A 17,143-nucleotide genomic window follows, 5' to 3' on the forward strand; every position below is an offset into this window, starting at 1 on the left:
GGGTAGGGACTTGCCTTTGCTTATATGGCTCTCTAAAGCACCATGTCCATTGGTGATGATAAGAGTAAGAATACAGTCTCTTTTCCTGGTCACCTGCAAGTCGACAAGGTTGTGCCTATGGTAGAAATCAGTTTCCAGTTCAAATTTACTCTGCTAGTCATGGTCTTTTATAGGCTAGTATTTACTCTCTCTCTCCCTCCCAGCAGAGTCTTTGAGGTTGTCCTGAAAGACACTCTAGCTGCACCCATCTGCACTGCTTGGCCTTGAGCCTGCAATTTAATAAGCACAAGACACACCCCAGTCTCCCTGCCTTTGGATGCTGCAACCCGTTTTTATCATCTCTCGCATATGTTCCTGGACAAACGCTACAGGACTTTTTCAGATGATACCGGGCTAGAAGGGCGGAGGGCCTCACAGGGTAGAAGGCAGCCTCATCGGCTTAATCCTTAAGAAGCCAACAGCAGCTAAGAGAGCAATCCTATGGCTGTTGACAGTGGCTAGATAGCCACAGGATTGTCTGGTTCCCAGAACACCGCATCGCCACTCCCACCGCCTTGTCAGAGGTGCGGTTCGCCCCAGGCTCGGAAGAGCAATGTGGAGCGGGGCAGAAGGGGGCATTCCCAGGGGTGGGGAGAGTGGAAGTCCTAGTACGATGCTTCCTTTGTGTCGTCCAGACTCCCACCCCCACTCCAAAGTCCCATGGCTGGACAGCCAAAATCGGACGTCTAGCCACAAATGCAGGGCGGACGGAGCGTGGAAGAGAGGTTCCCCTCCGCCCGCCCTGCATTGGATAGTCGGTCGCCTCCAAGTTTGGAGGCGGCCAACTATCCGCATAGGATTGTGCCCTAAAAGGTTTTCCCAATGTTTAAACTGCCCCCACCTCCATCATCAAAGCGCATCCCAAGGCTCACCTTCCCAGCACAGGATAACGTTTTAGGGAGCCGTAACAGTCCACGCCAAGATCAGCTCTAGCAGAACAGCCTGGCCTTGGCCCCGACTGTTCTGCAACACCTGCTCTTTTACTTTGCATTTGCACAGGTATAAGCTAGCATCTTTGCTTGCACTTTTGCTATCCTATTAATAACAGGCACACACACAAACACACCCACACAATCCCCTCTCCAATGCATCCATATGCTGTCAGCAACCTGTAATTCCAATATCCTGAATGGACACACTGAAAAACCTCCCTGCAGATAAAGGAACTAGCAACATCCTTTTTTTAAAAAGTACACTGCTGGCATTATTCCGGAGTGTTCAGTCACTGTTTGCTCTGGGTTATACAGATGATAACACAGTTGAGAAGTTTGATAACTGTGGAGCAAATAGAAGTGTTTCCCCACCACAACCACCTTCTTTTAAAGGAGACCCTTAGCGACATTTGCATTCTGATTTTCAACAGATTTCTCTAGCAGTTAAATACCACTGATCGCGAGAGAAAAGAAATGTGGATTCCAGAGTGCTGGCCTTAAATCTTCAGACACAGGAATCCACCTGTTCTAGGACTGTGCACAACTCTGAAGTATCAATGGTTTAGGCACCTCTGGAACCAGGTGCAGAGTTTCCTATCGTTGTGTCTCCATCATGATGTAATTTTCACTCCCTGCTTCCCTGAGCAGAAGGACATTCCAAGGGGAAGTCTTTTGCAGAGTCTAATTTGCCAGTGAGAAGAGAGAGCGATGGAGAATTGTGATTTGGTTGAGCAGGGGCAGCGGGGTGGGCAGCAGGGTGGGCAGGGGACAAGCAGGCACTCAGAAACTAGTATGCATCTTTAAAGCTGCCTCAGTTCCCCTTAAGTAAACAATGTGCTCTTGCAGCAGGGCTGGGCAACTTGTGGCCCTCCAGATGTTTTTTGGGCCTACTACAACTCCCATCATCCCTCACCATTGGCTATGCTGGCTAAGGCTGATGCGAGTTGTAGGCCAAAACATCTGGAGGGCCACAAGTTGCCCAGCCCTGTCTTAGAACCATACAACGTTCCTTCATGCAAAACTCAAGATTTCTGTCTCCTTTGCTGGCTAGATTCCATCTGCCACGCTGTTTTTCTGAGGACTCCACAAAAGTAGGTAAGGCATGACTGGTAACTAGTAGATACCAGCCATCAATGCCCCCTAAAGGGCTATCAGTGCCCAGTGAGGATGCATCTTTAGCTATCAACATCTGTAGCTATCATGGACAGCTGTTTGGCAGGCTTTCAGGAGCCGGATTCTGCTGGGATTTCACTAGTGCTGGCAGGGATGGGGGGGGGGCTGTGTACTGCCCACCTTTGAGCTAAACAAAGCTTATCTTTGTTAACTTAGTCAACAGCCATCGCACCATGAAAAGATTTGCCAGTTTATTTCCACCCAACATGCAGCTGTTAAATTCACAAAAGCTGCCTTGTTTGTCCTGTCCGAAGACCTGAGCTTCTAAACCAGGCCTGAAGCCATATTCCTACCTAGAGCTCTTCGGTGCCCTCCAAAGCATCGGTTTTCATTCATAACTTGGCAGCCTCCATCTTTTCTGGAGTGCAGCTGAATCACTCATGAGCAACTTGCTAAACAAAACATGACCACGTGAGCCCTACACTAGAGTAGCCCTGCACTGGGTGGAAGATTTGGAGTGGTGGTGGTGGTATTTTTCTTCTTCCACATTTCTGTGCCAGCTAACAGCTCACACAAGCTGGACACATTCCAAATAAAATACCAGGGGGAAATCTTGGATAAAATTAAGTTGGGTCATGGAGATGATCCCATCTGAACTTGGCCCGGTGTCACCTCAGGACGTGCTCCTGTAAAGGTAAACAGTACTTCTTGCCTCCTTGGTTTCAGGGCTGCTCAGATCCAGTCACAAAATATTCCTTTTGCACTCTTAGAAAGTGCAATTTGCACAGGGCTCCTAACAAGCAAAGAGCCTGCAACATGCTACAATGGGAGCACTTGGAAAGCACTTTCAAGCTATACCACTTCACACATGCGCACATGCACGCACGCACAGCGGTGATGCTGTGCTGATGCATAGTGCCAAATTCCATCCCCCTCTAACTGCTGCGCTTGCCGAGGCACAGAAGCCATTGACAGCTTTGGAACCGTGGTGCTGGACTTGTTAAGGAGGCGGCCGTTTCCATGGAAACAGGCCAATGCTATCGACACCAGAGGATGAGTTTGCACAGCTGGGGGAGGATGAGAAGCTGCTTCCGACCTGGAACGTGGATCTTTCCCGAGACATGATCAAAGCAGCGCAGCTCAGGTGGGGGAGGGAACATCCCGGTTTGTGTAAGGCTGCCTCCCCAAGGCTCGAGAGCCTTTGGCAGAAGGCCCTGGCTTTCATCTTCAGAGAGAAGGGAAATGGCCCCCGAGGCCTCCCTCCGGGCTGAGAGCCTAGGACAAGGCCCCCCATGGTGGCCGGTGGCCGAGTACTTCTGAAGCTTTTCCCAGCCTGGCTGTACAGCTTCAAATAAGCAGCACTCCTTCTAATTACTTGCTCTTCTTTGTCATGTTAATTAAAGGCAGGCAGATTTATTCAACAGGAAGGCCGAGAATTATCAGGGGGCCCTTTTCATCTCCACTTCATCCCAAAGCCTCAGGTCTGGCGTCTGGGGGAAATACAGCTCGCCCCAAACCAAAGAACCCACTTGCAGACAGGGCCAGCATTTCCCAGTAGCCCCTGGGCATCTAGACACCACAGCTTTAAACAAGCACCAGGGTCCTCTGGGAGAAAACCAGAAGACTTAACCCAGCATAAGCCAGCCTTACCTAACCTGCTGCCCTCCAGCTGGGTCAGACTACAAGCTTCATCATCCCCACACAGGTCAGGGAAGTCAGTATAATCTAAATTGTCAGCATAGATACAAAAGCGTGAAGCTTATCAGGTGTCACCTGCTTAAAGAAATCCGGTGGTTGTATGAGTTTTAGGGCACGATCATATGCATGTTTAGACAGAAAAGAGTCCTACAACTCCCAGCACTCCCCAGCCAGATGTCTACACATGCAGAGGATTGCGCCCGTATTCACCTAATATAATGGTTCAAATTTGAATATGGGTAAAAACAAAACAATGTATGCTTCTCGCTTCAAGTGACGCATGCATGTCTCATAGCTAGCACGTATCCTCTTAAAAGTAGCCTGCCCCCTTCCCCAAGGCACAGAGGAGGCCTGTCTCCCATGACGGAGCTGGCCCCTGTGCAGCATTTGTAAGTCTTCACTGTATACAGTTAGGAGCCACGCTAAGACCTTGCTCTTCCAGCATTCAATCTTTGGTCTGTTGCTCTGATCATAATTTTACTGCTGTCTCCTTAATGTTTTAAATATTTTGTTAATGTTTTTAATGCTTAGTATGAGATGGCTAGATAGCATCACCAATGCAATGAATATGGACTTGAGCACGCTCCGGGAGAGAGCGCAGGACAGGAAGGCCTGGCGTGCTGTGGTCCATGGGGTCACGAAGACTGAACAACAACAAAATGTATTAGTTGTACACTTTTAATGTTGTATTTTTGTTCGTTTGGTTATTTCGTTGTTGTTTGGTTTTAATATTGTAAACCACTCCGAAGGCATTGCACAGTGGGGCAGTATACCAACCTAACAAATAAATACTTGCATTGAAAATACGTGGGGGGGTTTAGCCTATCATCCTATTAACCAGTGGCACCTTTTTAATGGGTTAAAAGTATTTTTAAATTGATTAATGTAAATAATTAATTGATTAAAACATTAATGATAAAACAGGTGTAGATCAAGTTCACTGACAATTTGACATCAAGTTCACCAAACAATAGATTAAAAATTAGATTAACAAGCTTTTTTTTTAGAGAACCATCTGGGGAGGCTGCAGAAACAATGGATCTTATGCTCACAACTCTGCTAGTATTGCATCTAATCTCTGCACAATCCAGTGTAGGGGCACCGCAGACCCTATCAGTGACCGCAGACCATCCTCAAAGCAGCCAATGCCAAGCAGTCAATAACTCTCCAGAAAAAGCTATCCAAGAATAGACCTTAAGAGTGTACAATGTGGGCCTGTTCATTATTAATGAATAAAAATGCCTTAAGCTCACTGCAGGCAGACTGCACAATTAAAAGGTGCTTAAAACCAGGCTGCAAAAGGAGTCCTGCAAGCTCCATTTAAGATTAACAGAAGATGCGCTGCTGCGGGTCGCGCCTTGGGGTTAGCCTCACCCCAGTTGGGGTGTTAAGTAACAGCCATCCTTCCAAGACCCGCGGGAAAGGGCTTCTTCCTGTTCTGCCCTCATCAGTACAACCCCGGTGTGGCACAAAATGGTTGCCTTGCTTTTCGCTCAGCACCTCTGTCAACAGAGTCAGTTCTGAAAATGCAGGGAAGCGGGAGAATTGCAGGAGGGTGCTCTAGAGCAACCTTCCCCAAGTTGGCGCCCTCCAGGTGTGTTAGACTACAACTCCCATCGCCCCATGGGATGATGGGAGTTGTAGTCTGATGCAATTGGAGGGTGCCAGGTGGACGAAGGCTGCTCGAGACCAAAGATGTTACTCAAGGTTGTTATTATTAATTACATTTATATACCGCCCCATCATGGAAGCTCTTGGGGGGTTACAGAAGTTAAAATATTAAAATACAATATGCAAAGTTTAAAAGCCATTTACACAAAAGCACACAGTCAACATACACAAACAACATATAACTAAAAACAGCTTGGAACTGTCAGTCATAACTAAAGACACATCCAGGACCGATCAAAACTCATCATGTGCTGCCAAATGCCTGGGAAAAGAGTGAGGTCTTATCCTGCGCCAAAAAGATAACGATGTCGGTGCCAGGTGGATCTCATTGGGGAGCTTGTTCCACAGATGGCGGGCCACCACTGAGAAGGCCCACTCCCTCGTTGCCACCTTCTGAGCTTCCCTCGGAGGAGGCACCCGGAGGAAGACCTTAGATGCAGAGCACAGTGCACAGGTCAGTTCATTTCAGGAGAGATCTCCAGTTAGAAGCCAAGGGCTGTTCCTGATCCCCTCTGCTTGTCAACTCCTCCTCTAAACTGGGAACTAGCACACACTTATCAAGGGCTCCTCAATTATTGTCCATTTCATGCCCTCCTTTATGCAAAGCAGTCTTTTGCACATTGCACTAGTGTGTGTCAGCTTTGGGACATGATTCCAGCATGTATGTGGTGTTGCCATTTGGCAATGCATTATTTCCTGCCATGAATTGTTGCTCCAAAAGCATTCCACAAAATGACATTTTCGGGAAGCTGGTCCGCTGCGCCCTGCCTTGTCCTTGAGAGTGGCGGCCACAGGCAGAGAAGAGAAGGCAAGCAACTTTGGAGAGCCAAGCATGCTTTCTGGCCACCCAGATGTATCATCAAAGGACCATTCAGTGGGCAGAACACACACACACACACACACACGCTTTGGAGCCTACATACATGGCAATGACCACATGATGATGATGATGAAGGTTCATCCACATTATTATGGACCACAACTGCAAACAGGAATAGATTCAAAGACACGTGTTCCAGGATCATTTTCTTCTGCTTCTTGTAACATGGCCTACACTGCAAGACAGTAGCTGATTGACACAAGGTGATTTGGCCTCGAAAAGGTCAGGGTGCCCACAACATGTTCTGCAAGTGATGGGAATTGTGTCACAAGCCAGTTTGTTTTGAAGATGCTCCAGAATTCTTTCATCTTCTTGTCCCCAAGAGGGAGCCTGAATGAAACTCATCCCTGGCATTATGTAACACTCACTTCTTCCACTTCCTAATGAAAAACACAGCACTCCCTGCCCCCTGGAGACTGGAGATCTACAGTTCAGAGGAAGGGAGGAAGGGAAGGAAGGGAAGGAACAGGGCACGGAAACAGGGCACAAGGCACGTTGTAGATGAGGGGTGGGCAGATCTCCAGGTGTTTGGGACTTCAACACCCAGAGGCCCCTGCCAGCATGCATGGCCAGTGGTCAGGAATGCTGGGAGCTGAAGTCCAAAACACCTGGAGATCCACTTTCTGCCCACCCTTGTTGTAGGTGAGACAGAGAGAACCCAGTAGAACCCAGTTGCCCAAAGCAATCGGCTCCAGCCACCAGGCTTTGCCTGTTCCATAATGATCTAGAACCAGCTAGACAATAGAGACGCCTCAGACATTGACAAACAAAGGCAGCATTCTTCTCTTGTTCGCCTTGGACAACTGGGTGCCCTTCAGATGTGTTGGACTGCAACCCCCATCACCCCCAGCAAGATGGGAGTTGCAGTTGAACACATCTGGAGGGCATCATGCTGGGGAAGGCTGGTCTTGGCCTTCAATGGCACGTCATGATGATCTCCTGCACCAGGGCAACGGAATGCAATTAACGGGAGCAACGGAGCAAAACCACACAATGAAATCCGCCCAGCTAGCATTCCCGCCCGCAGCGGCCATACAGCGAATCTGGCATCAGTAACACACAGCTCCGAGGTTCCGGCAGCTCTTCTGCCTGGGAGAAGCACCATGGTTTACGTAACCTGCGCCTTAAACACAGTCTCCAAGGGGGAGGGGCACCAATCCCAGCCACCTCAATTCGGACTCCTAGCAGTCTTTTAAAATAACACACACACACACACACCCTGCCAGGTGCAAAATTTGGGGAGAGGGCAGGACAGAATGCAGTTCAACTTGGCACCGGCTCCTTTAGGAATGCAGACATACACAATCATCACCCACGCAAGTTGGAGGTCCAGATGCAATAACAAGAGACCTTGGGAAAATTTCCCACCGTCGGATATTGCTGGAGGCAAGGAAGGTAATAACGCAGCCCAGAGGGTGAGCGATGGCCACAATCTAAGGCACGTTGTGGGCTAGACAGGAAACGTGCCTGATGTAGTCATTCTACACCTGTAAAGAGCTACACCAGAGCTTACGCCTACCAGGCAGCCATGTCCTCTGACAGGAAGGAAAGACACTCTGTGCATCCTCAGAGACCCTCCTCAGCCTTACTACTTCACCTTCTTCCAGGGCAGAGCCCCAGTTCACATCGGGTCCCGCTCTGTGCCCTCAACTGCCTTTGCTCCATGGTGACTTTGATCCCCTAATCCAGCCTTCCCCAACCCTCCAGCTGGCTGGGGATTACAGGAGTTGTAGTCCAACACATCTGGAGGTCACTAGGTTGCAGCAGGCTGCCCAAATCTGATCTGAACACCAGGCCTCAGTTCTGGAACATGGGAGGTAGTCACAAAGCCTCTGAGCATATGAAGACTTCAATTGCCATCACCACCAGGTAACCACAGTTCCTCCTGCACATCCAGAGTGAAGGGGGAAGAGGAGAAAGAGGGGCACATGGTCCCCAAGAGCTCTGCCCCCTTAAACCTCCTTTTCCTCTCCATTTTTGAGCAAATTCACCACTGTCTTGGGCCCTAGACCCTGCTTATTTTGGGAGCCCTCAGGATGTGCCTAGTCTTCCAGGACTGGGGGGTGGGGGCCCCAATTCACGCACTGGTGCAAATCCGACAAGGAGAGTGAAAATGGGGAAAGCCTCTTTTCTCTCTCGCCCCAATAGAGGAAGGGGGCGTCTTCAGCGAGCCCCCGCGGCCAGCCCCCTCCGGATCTTTCCCTTGGTGATGTCAGCCCCAGCCCCAGCCCCAGCGAAACACAAGGCCAGGCGGCCTCCTCTATGCTGTCTTCTCCCGCCCGCGACCCCACCACTGACGCTCCGGCTCGCCGCATCCTCCTGGCCACAGCCCCCCCCCCCGGGAGGATGAACGCCCCCATCCCTCCGGCCCCCAAAGCAAGCGCCCCCCCCGGCTCCCCTCGCCCTTTCCAGCTGCGCGCGGCTGCCTCCGAAAAAGGAGCTGCCCCGAGGGGAAGGCAAAGACCCCGCCAGCAAAGCCGCCGCCAGCCAGGCAGCCGGGCGGGCGGGGGCGGGCTGACTGGCTGCTCCCGCGGCGACCCACCTCCTTCTTGGCGGTGCGCAGGAGGCGCTGGCGGTTCTCGGCCTCGGCGGGCAGCAGCAGCAGCGACGACGGCGTGAAGGCGCGCAGGGCGGCCGAGCCAGACGCCGCGCCCCGGCTGCCCGCGCCCGCAGCCCCCCGGCGGCCCGCGGCAGCTGCCGCCGCCGCCGCCGCCGCCATCCTGCTGCTCGCCCGTCGTCGGGAGCGCACAGTGAGTCGCCGGCCGCGCAGGGGCGGAGGAGAGCAGCGGAGGGCGGGCGCCGCCGAGGAGGGCTTGGCCAGCCGCGCCGCCCCCTCGCGCCGCCCCCTCGCGCCGCCGCCCCGCCCCGCCCCGCGCTGCGCCGCCGGCCGCTGAGCGATCCTTGCTGCTGCTGCTGCGTCCGGGATCGCGCTGCGCCGCCTCCTCTCCCTCGCTGCAAGGCCGCGCAGAGGACTAGCTGCTTGACAGCCGACGCATCACTCCCGGCAACCGCTGCCGTAGCCTTCCCCAGGCCGGCGCCCTCCAGAGGTGTTTCTAGATCGTGCAACGCCTCCGGAGGGGCCGGCTTGGGGAAGGCGAGGCAAGGCGGCCTCCCGAACGGGCGCCCCTATTTAGGGCCATTCTGGTTGGTCCCGAGAAAGCTCTTGGCCGACTGTGAATTTTGCCCAGACTTTCCTAACACAACCCTGGGAGCCCTGCAAACAGAGGCACTGGGCAGCCCCCAAACGCCCTAAAGGTGGGCTGTGAGCCTGCTCACCCGCAGCATCCCCAGCCATTAAGGATCCGGCCTGTTCCCAGCTGCGGAGACCCCACCCCTTCCTTTGCAGAGCCTGGTCCTGGGTCCTGCTTCTTGGTCACACTGCAGTGTGACAGAACCTTGGGAACCTAAGATCTGCAGAAAAAGAAGGAGAGAAGGTTAGACAATTCAGACAGATGTGCAGAGAAGGAAGGAGAGAGAGATGTGCACCAAGCAATCTCCACTCCTGAATTCCCCACAAACCCACACAGGGCTGGTTCACACAAACACATCCTTCCCCATGTGATGACCTGCATGCATGAATGGGCTATGGAAGTTGGAATTTAGGTATCACCTAAACTTTTTGTTTTTTAATCATTCTGTTTGTACCTTCATCTGCCCTTCATCCACCAAGCTTTCATTTCCCCCATTCACACACTCTGCTTTATTTCCCCATACCTGACGACAGACACCTGACAGTGCGAACAGAGATGTCACTGAAAAGTCAGTGGGGGTGACATCCAGACACATCTGTAAGGTTACACCTCCAATGGCCATCTGTTCATACCACAGCATGTCATCGAGATGTTGCAACTGCGCAGGGAGAACTCTGCAGGTGTGAGAGCAGAGAGGAACCACGTGATGAAATTAACATAAGAACAGCCTAACATAAGAACAGCCGTGCTGGATCAGACCAAAAGCCGATCTTGCCCAGCATTCTGTTCCTACAGTGGCCAGCCAGGTGCCTATGGGAAACCTACAAGGAGGACATGAGTACAACACACCCTCCCGCCCATGTTCCCCAGCAACTGGTGTAGAGGGACATACTCCCTCTGATGCTGGAGGTAGCATAGAGCCATCCAGACTAGTAGGCATTGATAGCCTTCTCTCCCATGTCCAATTCCTTTTAAAACCATCCAAATTGATGGCCATCAGTACATCCTGCGATAGCAAATTCTATAGTTTAACTATGCGCTGTCAGAAGTCCTTCCTTTTATCCATCCTGAATCTCCCACCAATCAGCTTCATCGGATGACCCCATTTGGTTTTTGGTATTATGAGAGAGGGAGAAAAATGTCTCCCTCTCCACTTTCTCCACACCATACATAATTTTGTACACCTCTATCATGTCTCCCCTCACTCGGCTTTTATCTAAACTAAACACCTGTGTGAACCTGTCCATAGACCAGCCCTGCACAATGTGTGATGAAATGCAGCATGCAGCAACCCACTACTAGGGGACTGGTTTACCTGGTTTGGGTGTCTCCGGGGGTGGGGGGTTCAGGCACCTGGCTAGTGCATTGAATTATGGTTAGAATTCGTCTCCCACCCTTCAAATAAATTTCCAGGGCAGCTTACAATACATTAAAGGGTACAATAAAAAGCATTTTAAAATGTAAACACACTACAGACTAAAAGCAGCAAGATCTGAAATTAAAAAGAATGTCAGCCTAATAACCTGTTGGAAATAAAACACTTTTGAATAAAAGCCTTGGAGAAATAAGAAGGGTCTTTGCCTTGTGCGAAAATGACTTCTGCATAGGTGCTAGCCAAGCCTCTCTGGGGAGATCCTTCCAGAATGGTGCAGCTTGGTGATGGGTCAGATGTTTTATGGGGCTAGTCCATATGGTCCCTCTTTTGTCTTACATTTGTGTGTGTGGCTCTCTAGACTTGCCATTCATCAGGGTTTGTCTCTCTTCCAAGGATCTCTAGAAGCCAAATCTTAGAGTTGGGAGTCGATGCATCGTGTCCAGAGTCAATACATGTGTGAGAACATACAAGCCCCGTATTCACACACTGCATCAACTGAGGTATATTTCAACGTATTGATAAGGTATTGTAGCACATTGTGTTTTTTCTGTAGTGCAGCTTTAACCAAATGAATAAACACACTCCTGGCTTTTGAACTGGTGGAAGAGGTGTGGTTGTCAAATAAATTAATACAGAACCCAGAAGGCAGAGTAGAACCTTCAGCGACGTGTAAGAGTAGAGAGTGCTCAGCCAGCGATCCTGGGGTGCATTTTAAGGATATTTCAGGGCTTCACTTGCCTCCAAGATAGGCTACAGGTAAGGTCAAATTTGGGAACAGGTGGACAAGGAGCAGAAGAGCCAGAGAAATGATTATAGACAGGCTGAAGGTCAGTGCTGGATGAGAAGCCCAGGACCAGAGGCAAGCGTGGTGCCATAGCCAGGCAGGCAGAGGGTTGGCTTCTGAGGCCGCAACAGCTTTCTAGTGCCTGGCAGGTCCCGACTGGCTTCCCTGAGGCCTAGTGGAGGTGGCACATGAGGTAAAGATGGCACTGGAAACTGGAGACCCTGGTTCAAGAGTATGCCCCTATTTGGGGCTGAAATGGTGTAGGGTTTGCTAGCCTATACCCCCCTCCCCCAAAGAACCCTCCTTCATTTCCTCATTTATGTAAAGTTTGATGCTTCTTAATTTTCAAAGGCCTCGGCCTCCTCCGTTAACCTCATCAAGGGCTGAGCAGTCCGGTTTCCCCTCCAAGGGCCCTGGTCCCTTCCTTGACTGGCGAGGATGAAATGGAGCCAGAGGAAAGATCTTCTGGGGCTCTGGGGGAAATGTAGCGGGCTGCTGCCCAGCCTCCTTGCCTCCTTAACACTTCTTTTCCTGGGCCTCTCATCATCCCTCACTTAGTTTCTGAGGGGCGTTTCCATAGAAACAGGATGCCTCTGCTCCTCCTCAGCAGCTCCACTTCCGTCATCCCCCATCCGTGACCGAGCAGCCCGCTAATCAGCCCGATCGCGCAGCATCGCCAGCCCCTGGCCTCGCTTTTTTCTTTTTCATGACAAAATATAATTTTGTTTTGTATTTTGTAGATTGTATCACATTGGTACACTGCAAAGGACAAATAACATATGAGCAGAAACTCCTCATATCGTCAATATTCCTTGTGTAACATTTGCACTAGGTCTCATGGGCATATTCCAAGAAAAGAAGAATGGATCCTGGGTTTGCAGAAATGTCTCCTTTGCACTATATCTGCCTTCCCAAGGATATTTGTCAGAGGCAGATAATGTTAATCAACATTGTATTGGATACACCAGGGATAGGTAACCAGATGCCTGCCAGATGTTTTGTACTTTGACTCCAATAAGCCCCAGCCAGCATGGCCAATTGTCAGGGATTATGGGAGTTGTAGTCCAAAACATCTGGAAGGCACAAGGTTACTTACCTCTCCCATATGCACACTGTATTTCCAAGTATCAAGATCTGGCAAATGAAACCATTCACTGGTGTATACGTGCGTGTGTGTGCACACATACCCAAAATGTTTAGTTCCTCCCTCCCTCCCTCCCTCTCTCTCTCTCTCTCTCTCTCTCACACACACACACACACACACACTTTCCAGGCAAAGAGATTATGGAATGAAATGGCCTATTAGAGTTGCCACCACTTTTATGCAGATAGCATCCCTACCTTTAACTTCTTGAGGACAAGTAGACATTCAGCGGATGATTCTTTCCTTGCCTGAAAACACAGTGATGGGAAAGATTCACCTGATGGATTTCTGCCTGTCATATAGCTCTTCAAAGCATGGACCCTGTTAAGTATTAAAAAGGAGGAATGCTGTGTGTGCGTGTGTGTGGGGGGGATCCCAACAGGGTGGTTCTCCCACACTAAACCAGGTTTGTCTTCTAGAGTTCTAGAGAGGGATAGGACACATGAAGGAAGGAAGGAAGGAAGGAAGGAAGGAAGGAAGGAAGGAAGGTAGGTAGGTCCAGGAAGTAATATGGAAAAAAAAACATATTATTTTATTATTTTAATTGTTGTGAACCTCCCAGAGATCTTCAGCTATTGGGTGGTACAGAAATACAATCAATCAATCGATCGATCGATCGATCAATCGAATCAGGGCATTGTTGCCATGTATGTATGGGGGCAGTCCTGGCAGAGGACTGCCCCCATTTTTCCTGCTTTAAGGGCTACATGAGTTTCAGCCTATGGGGCACTAGCTCTGCCTTCCCCAGCCTGGTGCCCTCCAGATATGTTGAACTACAACTCCCAGCATTCCTGTCCACTGGCATTGCTGGCCGGGGCTGATAGGAGTTGAGGCCCAAAACATCTGGATGGCACCAGGTTGGGGAAGGCAGAGCTAGCTGGGTAAGAGGGCTCTGCATGGACCCCATCATCCTTGCGAGTCATCCCAGAAGCTGTTTGCCACCAGATGGAGCTGGTGATGTGGGCTTTTAGAACTGAAATGTCATGAGCTCTGAATGAATGGTTTTTTAAGGGGTGGCTGTCTTAAGCCCAAACTAGAACTGCTTTCTTCTCCTTGCAGTTCAGTATGGGACCTTACTGGGGGCAAAGGGTTAAAGGCCCTGCTCCCCCTACACCACAATCCCAATCCCAATCCACCGCCTCTCCCTCACACACACACAAATGCCACACCAGCGATTTGTGGTTGTTTTTAAAATAAGACTCACCGGGTCAAACCACGTAACCTCTTTACATCTAATTTGGCCCTTAGTCTGTTGGAGCAAAAACAGGAAGCCTTGTAGCACCTCGAAGGCTATCAAATTTCTTATGCCATAAGGTTTTCTAGACCTCACTCTGGAAACTTTGATCCACACACACACACATGGGTAAGGGGAAAAGAACATAAAGAGTGAAATTAAATGATTGTGGAATGTATGTATTTATTTATTTATTTATTTATTTATTTATTTATTTATTTTCTATACCGCCCAATAGCCGAAGCTCTCTGGGCAGTTCACAAAAAAAATTACATTACAGAATGTAAGCTTTGATTTAGTTGCCACAGCCTGCATTTTTACAAGTAACCCAACCTGGTGCCCACCAGATGTTTTGGACTACAACTCCCAGCATTCTTGAGCGTTAGCTGGGGGATGGGAATTGAAGACCACAACATCTGGAGGACACCGGGTTGGAGGAAAGTGGATTGAATTGTTGCAGGCAGGGAAGAAATTGGCCCAAGACCATCCTGGTGACCTTCCCAGCTGAGCAGGGATTGGAAAAACACATCTCCCTAGTCACAGCCCAACCCTTTCCCAACCTGGCACCCTCCAGATGTGTTGGACTACAACTAACTGCATAGGGGATGGTAGGAGTTGTAGTACATCCAGAGGATGCCAGGCTGGAAAGGCTGTCATTGTCCAACATAGTAGCTACTCAACCACATGGGAGGAGTCGCTGGAAGGAATATAATGATGGTGATGGTGATGCACAGTTTAGGTGCTCAACCTCAGCGTGCTTTGAGTATGTTATCTCACCTTCTGGACGGGAAGCCATGGTAGTCCGTTGCAGCAAAAAACAAACAGAATCCTGTGGAACCTTAAAGACTAACAAATTTACTATGGCATAAGCTTGTCCACAAAAGTCGGTGTTCAAGGGTGTAATCCTATGCATGTTTAGACAGAAAAAGCCCTACAATTCCCAGCATTCCGCAGCCACCAGCACTGGCTGGGTAACACTGGAGTTCCAGGGCTTTTTTCTAACCACACACAGGACTGTGCCTCTGTCTGGGAGGGCTGTTGTGGGGATTACCGAGGTAATGCAAACCGCCCAGTAATCCTTACGACAGCCCTGTAAGACAGGCTGTTATCATCAGCATCTCCCACATTAGCAGATAAGGGCCAAGGATGGAAAGAGCGCTCAGGTAAGGCCGAGGTGAGATTTTTATAACAGGGCAACTCTCTTGGTTCACAGCTCACACCTCTGGCTCTCGGAGCGCCTGCCAGCAATCCCAGCAGAGCGAGCCAAGCACCACCCTGTACCTTATCATATGGCTGGAAAAGCATCAGGTACTGCAGGAGAAGCCCACCAAAATGAAAGAGAGAACAGCTTTCTTGCCCTTTGCCCCTGAGGCTTTGGGTTTGTTTTTTTCTCCCGAAATCTCCACTTGTGTCAATCCTCCTGCAGCCCTTACAGGCAAATGAATATCAGCTTGGCCAGATCTGTCACTTCCTATCACTCTATGCGGAGGACAGGTCAGCCTCACAGAGCAACTTTCAAAGTGTGGGCAGGGCTCCCTTTCTGGGCCTGCTTGCCAGGCTGCCAACTGGTAATCACATAAATACATCTCTCCATCCTGTAATCCCTCCCTCAGTGTCCCAGTCCTCCTTTCCAGGGAAGGAAGAACTGTTCAAAGGACTGTGCTCAGAAGAGGTTCAAAAAGCACCTACTGGGGTTGCCAGCTCTTAGGCACAAAAGCCAGGAAACTGTCGAACGATGGATGGTTGGGGAAAAGGGGAAGGTGGCCACCTGGGGGTGCTAAACAGAACCTCCATGTCCAGAGGCACTCTGCCTTCGTGTTCTGCTCATGAGTTTCCTGGGAGCACCTCCCTGTTGTGACAATAATGGCCAACTAGATGGAGCTTTGCTCTGATCCAGCATGGCTCTTCTGATGTCCCTCGAAGGTGCACAGCTCCTGGCGCTCAAACACAGGAAGTTGTGAGGCTGACAAAAGGAGTAATGTCTCATGCTCCCAGTTCATGGGCAGAAGACATCTCTGTGGGGACTACATAGGCAGCCTGGGCTGAAAAAACAGACTCCAAATTCTGTCACTTGAAGCTGTCATGCCAGGGGTGCAATACCTCAGCCCTGGGGGCTGAATCCAGCCCTCTGGGGTTTCCCAGATGGCCCCACCCCCTTCCCAAGGCCCCCCTTTCCCCAACTGCTGATCGTTTGGAGGTTTCCTGGCTTTGGTGCAGTTCCCGCTCCTCACCCCCCCTCTAAAAGGTTGGCGTGCCTCCCCCAAGGCTTAATTAGTAGCAGTGATAGCTTTAGGGTGGATGGGACCGTAGCTCAGTGCGTAGGGTACCTGCTTTGCATGCAGAAGGTCCCAGGTTTGATCCCCAGCATCCCCAGGTAGGGCAGGAAAGCTCCTGTCTGAATCCCTGGAGAGCTGCTGCTGCCAGTCAGTGTCAACAGTACTGGGCTAGATGGACCAAGGGTCTGACTCAGTATAAGGCCGCCTCCTATGTTCCTAAGCTGAGATATATTGGTAATCTTTTGCTCTGCCCCTTTTGCCTCCACCCTCTCCACCAGAACGCGGCCCCCAAGAGCTTCTGCCAAAGGAATTCAGCCCTCTGGCTAAGAGGTTCTGCACCCCTGCATTAGAAAGGTGGGACTGCTCTTGTGCAGCATCCTTCAAGGGCACTTGTGTGGGAGAACTCCTCCATGGGTCCCATTCTTTGCCTGCATCTCTCTGCAGTTTGTCTTGGCTGAGACAGCCAGGAGAACTCCCGTGGTGCTCTTCTATGCTGTAGTTTTCAGATTTCAAAGATTACTTTTCACTGACCTGACAGTGGGAACTAACCGAGGCCCTGGGTGCCAGGAAGTGCACAGCGGTCTGGCCCAGACACAGCAGAGCAGAGCAGAGCAGAGCAGCCCCTGGACATCCCAGAACCTCATGCATGATCAGTCCAGTGCTCACAAGGCACCTGGTTGCTCGCCCCAAGTCCGCCGCCTCTGCCTGGTGCATTTCATTGCTCTTCTGATGGACAACTCTGAAAGTGGGATCTGTCAAGGGTGAAGGGAGGCCTGAACATCAAACTGACAGAGAACAGATGGCGA

At 50.5% G+C, this 17,143-nt stretch overlaps 1 protein-coding gene across 4 annotated transcripts in view; it reads right to left on the reverse strand.

Annotated features, from left to right (window-relative positions):
- The window catches only part of SGSM1 (small G protein signaling modulator 1), a 59,771-nt gene extending 50,468 nt beyond the window's left edge, over nt 1–9,303 (reverse strand). The window contains exon 1 of one of the 4 annotated variants that reach the window (XM_084819681.1): nt 8,876–9,303. In XM_084819681.1, coding sequence (XP_084675807.1) covers nt 8,876–9,052 — 177 coding nt within the window. In that variant the 5' untranslated portion in view covers nt 9,053–9,303. Of the gene's footprint in view, nt 1–14; nt 97–8,875 lie in introns of those variants that run through there. The other 3 variants (XM_084819678.1, XM_084819679.1, XM_084819680.1) reach the window with 3 other exon arrangements.
- Between the last annotated feature and the right edge of the window lie 7,840 nt (nt 9,304–17,143).

The sequence above is a fragment of the Heloderma suspectum genome, chromosome 13, assembly GCF_057233095.1.
Source record: "Heloderma suspectum isolate Gila_16-S chromosome 13, 16-S_ref, whole genome shotgun sequence".
NCBI lineage: Eukaryota > Metazoa > Chordata > Lepidosauria > Squamata > Helodermatidae > Heloderma > Heloderma suspectum.